The 11,193-nt window shown below is 35.4% G+C and overlaps 1 protein-coding gene across 1 annotated transcript; it reads right to left on the bottom strand.

Moving 5' to 3' along the window:
• Positions 1-459: 459 nt before the first annotated feature.
• LOC149724975 (uncharacterized) lies at positions 460-9,632 on the bottom strand. The gene is made up of 14 exons (XM_089891868.1): positions 8,370-9,632; positions 8,208-8,293; positions 7,832-7,924; positions 7,209-7,305; positions 6,346-6,483; positions 5,510-5,602; positions 5,059-5,196; positions 4,835-4,958; positions 4,111-4,217; positions 3,346-3,528; positions 2,541-2,652; positions 2,048-2,199; positions 1,509-1,672; positions 460-1,152 (listed from the first exon to the last, which is right to left on the bottom strand). The coding sequence occupies exons 1-14, from the start codon at positions 8,419-8,421 to the stop codon at positions 919-921; spliced, it is 1,773 nt and encodes a 590-aa protein (XP_089747994.1). The 5' UTR covers positions 8,422-9,632; the 3' UTR covers positions 460-918.
• Positions 9,633-11,193: the final 1,561 nt, after the last annotated feature.

Below are 11,193 nucleotides of genomic sequence, written 5' to 3'. Positions count from 1 at the left end.
TATTACACTTTGTGTAGGCTACATATATTCATAATAATTAATATTAATCAAAAATTTCAAGAATTTTAAAAACCCCCTATTCTTTAACCGCCTATTTTTGAATCGCCAAACTTCCAACTGTTGTGTGCAACTCCTCGTCTGTGTGAATACATTTCTTAGAGTCGTTGTTAAATAATAAAAGTATAATACAAGGCCTATACTAGTACCTCCACCTCTACTATTACCTATAGTAGGCCGTATTTTAGTTGTTCGTGGTACCTTCCAAAACGTCACGTCTGTAGACTGACACAGCTTGTCGTTTGTTTGTCTGATAAACCGAGTTGATGACATAACGTTATATGGAGTAGGATAAAGTAAATACGGAGGCGAACTTAATCTTGAAACTTGACCAACTTATACATAAGTGGTAAGATTGTCGTTTGTGTTCCAAATAATTTTAAAATAATTTTTAGCTTTTTTATTTTTTGTACCTGCCACGTTAAAAGTTGCAAAAATTTTAGTCATTTGGAAGCTATTGTTAGGGTTTTATATAAAAAGTTACATACCCGCGAAAATTAAAAACTGCATACGGATAGAAGTGCTCAAATGTGATCTATACCAACCAAAGTTTTAAAAAACGAAACAGTTTTAAAGAATTGAATAAAAAAATAGCAGAGAAAACTTTTTTTCTCTGAGAAAGTGGGCTATACTGAACTGTAAACGTTTCTAATTTTTAAACTACCAAAGAAAAGTAAAACAAAGTCAAATTGGGTGTATGTGGTGAGACTTGGGGTGTGAATAATGCAAACCTCTATCGAAATAAAGAACATCTGAAGTCAGGTTGCAAAACACACTGCACCTTTAATAGCATTGTTTAGGGTATTTATTTGGCAAGAATACGAAGAGTAATTAGTACGACAAAAGATTATCAGAAAAATATTAATAAGTTTTTCGGGAAGTCGAAAATCTTTCTAGGAATCTCCCAGTAATCGAATCTCCGTCAGAGCACAGATTCCCGCAAATATGCTCTGTGAGGTCGGCTTGGAACGTATTAGTCAGTCCGCTGAAACCGGACGTCACTCTAATGACACGTGTGGCACTTCCAGATACGTCAATTAAATGTTCTTCGTCCAGTACATTTCCATTGTCAGGCTCGACGCCGATGACGTAGATCTAAAATTTATGACGTCATAAAGGCTTATGGCTATAGACAAAACTCTCTAAAAAAGCAAGTTACCTTGAAAATAACTTTTAAGAAATTAAACTTTAAATAGTAGTAATTTTATATTTTTTGCATGAAAAATGTTTGAAAAGGTAAATTTAAGCGATCCTACGCGTTCCCAAAAAAAGTAAAACGAAAACAATGACCAACAAGTTCGTCCAAACCCATTGCAATAGTCAGCGCTTTTGCTTTATTATTATTTTAGACACACAGTTGGACTTTAAGTAACAACGAGTGCGGTAATTATTATGTTGGTATGTAGCTTATAAACATATCAGTATTGACTCCGTTCTAAGTATAGACTAACCAAAGCCCCGTCATTCCTTAACGCCCGTGATGGCCCAGCGACTTTATCATGCGAACGACCATCTGTAATGACAACCACAACGTCGGTGACTTCTTTTCGATTCCCATTACTTTCCTTTAAAAGTTCCCTCTTGGCATACCTCAGCGCCTGTCCGGTTTTAGTGCCTGCAAAATGAGATATAATATGGTAAAGAACAACAACACATATTTTAGTAATATGTACTTTCACGGCACTTATTTATATACCACGACTGTCCACATAAGTCTCACAGGATATAACCGACAGACATGTAGTAGAGTGGTATAACATGAGACATGTTTTCATTAATATTTCGTCCAATTTGGTAGTACACAAAAAGTATTTACAAAATTATATAACCGAACCTCAGCAGGGACTTTTAAAGATGTAAATTGTTAAAAACACGATCATGAAATCTGACATTCAGTTGATTACGGTATCCCATCTTATTCCAGGCATATGCTGTATAACGATTAAAGTTCGGGAAACGTCCAAGTAAAAGAATGAAGTAAAAGGTTTACCAGATCCACGATAGGGGAGAGTTCTTAGTTTGTTCAATAAACCCTCTTGGTCGTCCAAAAAGTCGTTGAAAAGTATCTGAGTAGCATTGTCGACTTTTCCGTTGTACCGAATTACAGATACCCTTGTAAGGTTGCTACCAACAACGAAGGAACTAAAGTCCAGAAACAATAAGTTGTGACAAAGACAACATTTAGATGTTTAACTTTGCTAGTTTAAAGATAGTAGTTGGCCAATGCTTTTAATTTTCTGCCGCAGCATTGGCTCAGGAGTTAGACCAGCGTTTCCCAACCCTTTTTGTGGACCCTTATTTTAGTTGATATTCAAATCTAAAATTAGTTTGCAAAAATGTGTATCCTTTAGGACATCACTTAAAGTACTTTGCCATAACTCGGTGGTCGCTTATAATATAGCTTGTTCAAGTTGCCATGCACAAAAACAAAACATTAAAAACAAGAATTAAAGCCGAGGCTATATACAGTTGTATGGTATTACTTTATCACGGTTTCTGCAAATCCCATCATAGATTTCCAATTTTCTTTTCCTACCGATGAAGACGAATCAAGAACGAGAACCAAGTCCATCTTTGTGTACGGAGGACAGTTCCCTTGTAATATACAACTAGATTAAAAAGGTAGAATATATAATATATAGCGAAAAACATTACAGTGTATTATTTGACAATATTCTCAAGGTCCAACAAAGTGCTCGGCGGAGGCGATTATTGTTGTTAGGTTTAAAATTTGTTGTGGAACGAATAGAACATTTTTCAATGCCTGAAAAATGCATAATTTTATGGTGCTCATTTTGAAATGCTCGCCGAATTGGAGTTTAAGTCATCAATCCAACAGCGTATAGTTAAATAAAAGAGGATAAAATATTTCGCAGAGTTTGATTTTTTCTCATGAAATTACTTTCATTTTTGGGAAAATGTGGTACGAAAACAGAAAAAAAGTACCGTTTTAAAAATCAAATTATACGTACAATGTTTACGCGGGAAAGAAACTGGCACAGGCTAGTAATTTCGGTAGGTTAACTATACAAATTGCAGAATAACAATGGTATGAAAAAGCGTTTCGTCTAACCCCACTTTGTTGTTGTGCAGTGGGTTTTTTATTATCAAACTATATAAAGAACTTGTTTTTAAATTAATAATTTTTACCTCAGGGGTTATTATATAATCTTAATTTGAAAATATTTGGCAATATTCAGTCTTTCATCAACCTACTATAATATTATCATTATAAGACATGGCCCGCGCAAATGCAGCTTTACACTCTGTGATTTATAACAGGCTTACTCGTGCAGCAAGGTCTTGGTGCGTCCCACACCCCATCTATACACACGAACTCGGTGTTTCTCGGAGATGGAAAATAATCTTGATCTGCGTTGCACTCGAGAGAGCATGTTGAGTTAAAATGGTTCGAATTCGAACATGAGAACTGCCCGTTGTTTATTTGGCCCAGTTCCGTGCATAAAATTTCTGAAACAGTGAACTTTATAGTTAATGCCTCGCTTGTTAAATTAAAGTCAAAATGTATATATCGTTTACTGCACACTCGTCCAAAAATGTGCATATATATAGTAGGGTAGGGGGAGATGGGACACCTTATCATTCTATTTTCTCGTCATATTTGGTAGTAGTGAAAAAAATTCGAAGAATTATAAAACCGTATCCTCACGACTCTAATAGACCGTTGTTAATTGTTTAAAACACGATCAGGATATTTAGATATTTTGTGTTAATGGTGTCCCATCTTTCCCCACCCTTATATATGATTGATAACAAAATTGCGGAAATATTTGTCTAAAAACTTCGTGTGCTGTATCATACTGGATGGCACGAGGGTATTTTATATACACAACACTGTTTATGGGATAAATTTCCGAAGAAACTTGATTTTCAGCAAACTGCCGTTTTGCCCCCAAGACAAGATTAACCGCTAAAACGTGACAGCACGCACGGGTCTGCTACTGAGTGGGATAGTGGGACGGGAGAAAGTATAATTTTTTTTTATGAATTACAACAGTGTTATTTTTGGATTTATGTGGTGAATAAATTTACCTTCGCATATTGGTGCAGGTTTGTCCCATTCTGCATTTGTTTCGTTGGTAAAAGAACAATTCAGTGTCGAGTTATTAGACAAAGCATATCCTTGGTTGCACAAAAACCTATAACAGTAATAGTGGTAAGTTCCTTGGACCTAAGTGTTATTGGACGATTCCCGTTGCAAATTAACATAAGTCTTAAAGAACTGAGAATGCTAGTAGACTAATTGGCGAATTATATATAATTTTGTATAAATATAGTGGGGAGGGGAAATTGGGACACCTTTTCATTTTATTTTCTCGTCGCATTGATAGTAAACAAAAATCATTTAAACAATTACAAAACCGTAGCCCTACTACCTCCATAGACCCCTGTTTTGTTGTTTAAAATACGATAATTATGTTTGGATATTATATGCTAAAGAGGCCCTTCTTTCCCCACAGTACTGTGTAGTACGTATACCCTTACACACAATATATAAGTAACAATTTTTGAACAATTTACGATCCTATATAGTGAGGATACAGTTTTCTAATTCCTGTGTTCTATGTTCTTTGTTTGCTACCAAATAGGTGGAGAAAATAGAATAAAGCTGCCCCACCTCCCCCCTACCCTACTATACCATTAATTGGACTCGAGTTTGCTGCGTATTTTGTAACTTTCGGTAACACCTACCTTTAAACAATTACCCGAAAAAGCAGCTGTTTCGTACGGAATAAGAAATAAGTTTTATTTTCACCTGCATTGACTTCCTGGTCGATTTTCGTCCGTACATTCAGCAAGACCATTCGCTGAGTCGATGTGAGCTGGACACACGATTAGTTGACATGTAGGTGCTACTGTAGACCAGAATCTATTTGGCTCTGTGCAAAGTAATTGAAATATAGAAAATTAGAAGTCGGTTTATAAGCACTTTTAACTAGATGGTATACAATCAATAGTAATATGGTACACATAACTTACCACATGTTAAAAGATTGGAACCGGACAAAACGTACCCAGCCTCACAGACGAATCGACATATACTTCCAATCATGTTGCTGTCGTTACATGAAACGTTACCACCTTCCAATTCAGTATGTTGTATTGCACACTCGTGTTCTAAGATAGTGGTATACAGATTTACTTCATGACTAGTTAATTTCATTTTCAAACCTTTATTGTATTAAAGGTATAATATTCAGCACATCATATAGTAGTGTGGGGTAAGACGGAACACCTTTAGCACATAATATCAAAATCTCCTGTTCGCGTTTTAAACAGTTACCAACAGTCAATGAGAGCCGTGAGAATGTGGATTTATAAATCTTAAAATGTGCTTTTGTTTACTACCAAATGGGACGAAAAATATAATGAAAAAGTGTCACATCTTCCCCTAACTTATATACTATATACGTTAAAACTACATGCTTACTTAAACACATTGGTGGCTCCTTGTCAAAACGAGCAACGTTTTGGTGCGGAAGTTTGGTACATCTGCTGCTTGATGGTCCGATTACATCATACCCTGTGAAGATGTTTTATAAAAGCATTTGTAATACACAGACTCAGTGGCGCAGTCAGAAACAAAATGCGCCCAAAAATGGCCGACTGCCCACCGCACTTTTTTAAAACATTTTTTAAATTGTCTTTACAAAACGTTCGTTTAGTTGACCACGCATGGGTAACCGTGCCCGTTGTTACCACGTATATGTAACTTTATATGTGATATTGATTTTTTCTTTTGTGTTATATGATTAACAATTCGTACATTCCAAAGATTACTGGGTGGAAATAATGACGATTAAGTGTCTTGCCAAAACCCATAGCGCCATAAGTGAATGGGTATGTACAGGAATCGGCGCCACTGGTATATAAAATGGTATATATACCATTATGGGTGCGTATGTCTTTGGACTTTTAACGGCAGTTTCTCCAACCCAGTGGCCTTTATAGCTTGTCTTAATTTTCAGACATATACATCAAAATATAAAAAAAACTCCTTAAAAAAGCAATCCCGCGTACAAAGCTACATACAGGGTATTTCATATATAAGGTGATACGAGGTGTATAAAAACAGAACACCCGCGTTATAACGACTCGTTTTCCGGAAAATATGCAAAAATTTATAAATAATATATTTCTCCGTATATAGGTCTCCCCCATTGTATTTAGTCCGACCTTTTGTGCGCCGCTTTATTGCGCAGCATGCGGAATAGCATCCTGCCCAAATTCAACAGATTGCCCAAACATATCACGACTGTGTCTTACCCGGATCGCAATCGAAAGTGCATGTCGTACCAACGCCGATATAACTAACATTATTCTTGTTGGGGCAAATTACGCTTCCGTTATCAGGCGGCTCCAATGGAGGACAAAGAAGAATTCTTTCAGGAAATTGTTCGATAACTGAAAAATATACACTGTGTTTGAAATAACTGAAAATAATAGATGTGGTAAGTTGATATAGTAGGGTTGGGGAAGATGGGACATCTTTTGATTCTATTTTCTCGTCCAATTTGGTAGTAAACGAAGAACATTCAAAAAATTATAAAACTATATCCTCACGACTTCCATAGACCGTTGTTAATCGTTTAAAACACGATTGGGATATTTGGATATTATGTGTTAAAGGTGTCCCATCTTCTCCCACACTACTGTATATGTTTTGATTCTCTTTTATCGTCTAATTTTATAGTAAATACATTGTAATAAGAAAATCGCGGGCTATACAAACTTTCGTATAGATATACAGTATGGAATATACTACCAATAAAATACAAGTTCTTTAGATAAACAGTAGGCGCATGCACCAAACAGTATGTAAATATTTATTCCAATAAAAGGCATTATTAAAAATATATAGTAGGGTGGGGGAAGATGGGACATCTTTAGCACATAATATCCAGATATCCTGATCGTGTTTTAAATAATTAACAACGGTCTATGGGAGCCGTGAAGATAAAGATTTATAAATGTTTGATTGTTCTTTGTTAACTGCTAAATGGGACGAGAAAGCAGAGTTAAAATGTGTCCCATCTTTCCCCACCCTACTGTATATTTCATGGATACATGTAAATCTAAGCATCAAATGTTAAAATTTAAATATAAGACGACGTAGGATAAGCAATTACTTTTTTCATGGCAGTACAGTAACTTTAAGTTGCATCGGTCAGTATTACAACAACATCTGCAGATTGATCCCAATTCTGAAGGGTTGCATTGAACGTTCTATATTGATAGGAAAACTAAAAACCTTAAATTTGTTCATTAGTTTTGGTGAAACTCTTTTTCGTTATCACATTGAATATAGACATACAGTATAGTGGTTGCTCTTGGCCCATACTATCTATATATATGGTGAGGAAATATGGGATATTATTGTCTGTAGGGTGTAACGGTCACGCCTTTTATCCAAAACATTATTTCTTTCTTTTTTATCAACAAGCGTGTTTTAACAACTGTTGTTTTACCGTTACTACCCGTCTTTTCGCTTTTTATCAACTCTCTTGTTCTTCGTTATCGTGACCGAAGAGACGAAATAAATTTCATTCATTCATTCATTCATAACAGACGACGATATTATTGTATGGTCATAAGGGCACTTTTGTATAATTCAGTAAATACTCTTTGTTTTGTACCAAATGAAAAAAAAAAGAATGTTAATGTATTATAGACCATCGAACCCCAACCAACTATACTACCCTGCAGTTATAGAAACACCACATATTAAAATAGAACCACAATAAACGTATACCTGACGATAGTTGTTTTCACACGCAAGCTTTTGTTTACAGCGTTTCCATATACGAACTCCTCTATCTGTTGTGCGGGCTTCGTTTTGGCACATCTGAAATTACTTTTTACGTTACTACACTATAGGCACCAGTGAAGAATCTTCTGGTACGATACTGATTAGGCTGCTGGTGGGAAGTGTTAGAGGTTGTTGGTTTGCTGAGAAGTTATTGGTTAGCAAATAACTTATATGGAAGGGAGATTCTTTACCAAGACACTAATATGCAATTTTGTAAATACGTTGTATATCGAGCTTTAGAGCTTGGGTATGCTTTTTGCGAATGAATTTTTAAAATAAAATTTTAAATATAGGCATATACAGTTAAATGACCTCATACCTGATCGCTGGCACATCGTCGAATTCTTCCTATCCGCGTACAATGTTCGTTACTTTTCGCCGTGTCACATACAAAACACAATGTCCCTATATGCCAATACAAGGTTTAAATAACAATACCATTCTTTCAAAAGTCATGCAAACACAACAAAATACAATTTACCTGTCGCACGAGCTGCTAACAGAACAGATATGAGGTAAAAAAGCCAGTTCATTGCTGCGTAGTAATCAAATTGTGTTGCTTTTCGAGCTAAAATTCTTGGCCGACTTTTGGGTCATTAGATCAACTCCCTTTTTTCCTTGTGTATAAAATATTGTAAACCACAACAAACAAACCCTTCTGCGCATGTATAGGCACATACTACTATGCTGTGAAACCTTGTCCAGTATTGTATTTAAGTTATGCGAGTATTCATCACTCGGCTGTGTTAGTTTCTTTGCCACGTATAAACTTTTTATATAAAATTTGAAAACGTATATTTTTGCTGATTTTATTCCTAGTTTAAACCATATTCACCTCTACCTGTTTTTCGTAGAAACATTACTTAGTTTTGTGTACAAAACCTGAACTAATTTTATGAGACAAAATCAAACTGTGTAAAATATTTTAGCCTAATTTATTAAAATGCTGCTGGAATGATAATTCTAACTCACAAATTATAACATTTCGGCAGATTTAATATGGTTTTCCAAGCATTTAAAATAAGGATCTTAATGTTATGCTTATTTTAGTATGAAAAATGTTGCATTCGTTCAACACCGAATTTTAATACTTTGACGACAGTAACCGCCTTTACCGCGCACCTTGTTGAACCGTGAAAATACTGACGAATATGGATGTCGTGATCGAACACTATAACATTTTTTTCGTCCACCGTCAAATGGGTGCCTGTACAAAATGAATTTTAAGAAAATGTCGTCTTACCCTACATCCCATGTTACCCTCTCTAATATACATGTTAAACAAAATTATAAATGTGATTTTTGTGTGGTGTTTAAGATGAACGCCATACAAAAACCCTATAAAAAATCGTAATCGATGCTTACAATATATGACACTTCCTCTTTATTCGGCACTAATGTTCGCCATACTATACCCTCCATTCTTATAGGGCCAATGTTATGATCGTTTTTTACCTATATACACCAAAACCCAGCATAATGCCTTTGGTTACTTTGAAAAATAACGTTTTCCCTCTTTATTTTTTCTCTCCGTCTGCTTCACATGGATTCGTTTTCCCGTGCGCACACTTTATCATTACATTCATTTTGCAGAAAACACATAACTAATCCAATACTTTTAAAACGGAACTGTATTGACTAAAATACTCAAAACAAACACGATACGACAGCATGCAAACTGACAATTAACAACAAAAATCTTGAAATACTAGAATTTTACAGAAAAAGCGGTAACCAAACTGATTAATCAAATTCAGAAGCAACAAACGCATCAGCTGTTAAACCGTATCCGCACGGGTTTCTACAGAAATGGTCGCTTAGATCAGTCATGAGATTTTCGTTCAAATCACTAAATCCCGATGTTGCAATTTGCAGGTGATCCGGTGTCCCAGCAATGCTAAGCAATTCGTCAGCATCGAGCCCACGGCCATTTGATGGCACGATTCCAATTACGTTGATCTAAAAGATTTGTAAATGTAAAGAAGAGATAAATATTGAGTATTATTAAATACCAAATTAGTAATACATATATTGATAAAGACTGCTACTGTCAGCGTATTATAAATCCGATAACGTTACTCGACTAAATATAATTGTTTTTCTACAGAATTGATTATTCGGCGACCTATATTGAGACCGGTAATATATTTTACGCAAAAATACGACGGTTGTTGATTTTTTAAACAAATAATCAGATCTACTCCCTTGTGGTAGGGTGTGGAAAGGGGGGACACCTTTAGCACATAATATCTAAACACCCTGATTAAACTTTTTTTAAATAATAACAGTTTTATAATTATTCGAATGTTCTTTGTTTACTACCAAACTGGACGAGAAAATAGAATAAAAGTGTGTCCCATGTTCCCCTACCCTATATACCCCGGATCTTATCAAAATAGCGAAAATACAAAATATTCATTACCAAGACATTCATGTCTCTAAGTTGCTGTGATACTTCAGTGACATTGTCTTGTGATCTTCCATCTGTAATAATCAGCACGACGTCCTTTACATTCTTTCTATTGCCACTAATCGGCTGCAAAAGAACGTCTTTGGTGTATCTCAAAGCCAGGCCCGTTTTAGTGCCTGAAAAAAACATAGAAAATTTTTAATAATGAGTTAAAAATATATTGAATTTTTTATTATATTGTAAATACTAAATGTAACTGGTATCTTCGCGTGGCGGAAAAGACAGGACGTGTGTTTATAACACGGTGGGTGTTCTGTTTCATGCACCTCATGCCAGCTTATACGAGTTACCACATATGTAACTTTGTAGGTGATTGCTTTTAAAATTTGTTTTAAAGTGCAGCTGACAACCCAATAGTGACCATTGGATTAAAGCAATTATCGTTAACAGTCTTGCCCAAGGACACAAACGCCCACAATGGTAGCAGCGACCAACCTTGAACCCTTAACCTCTCGGTTGGAAGAAGGTTCGCGAACCATTGAGCCACGGCGACAGAAATATTGTCCTTAAAAGTTATATAATTTTCTTGACCAGCTTTTACCTGATCCTTCGTATGGTAGTTGATCTATATGAGACAAGAGGCCAGTTCTATTATCTGGGAAATCTCTAAACAACACACGATTCGGAATATCAACATATCTGTTGTAACGGATCACTGAAACTCGCGCAAGATTTGAAGCAATTACAAAGGAGCTGAAAAATAAAACGATTTTGTTTAAATGTGTTTCGGCTGCTATAAAAATATATAAAAGCCCATTTAGCTATATTATGGTTTAATAGGGCAGAGTTTTCTGATGCGTATTTTTATTTTAGATTTTAAGGTTCTAAGACTAAT

Source organism: Ciona robusta, chromosome 14, assembly GCF_009617815.1.
Source record: "Ciona robusta chromosome 14, ASM961781v2".
Taxonomy (NCBI): Eukaryota; Metazoa; Chordata; class Ascidiacea; order Phlebobranchia; family Cionidae; genus Ciona; species Ciona robusta.
This window is presented reverse-complemented; position numbering and strand designations above follow the sequence as displayed.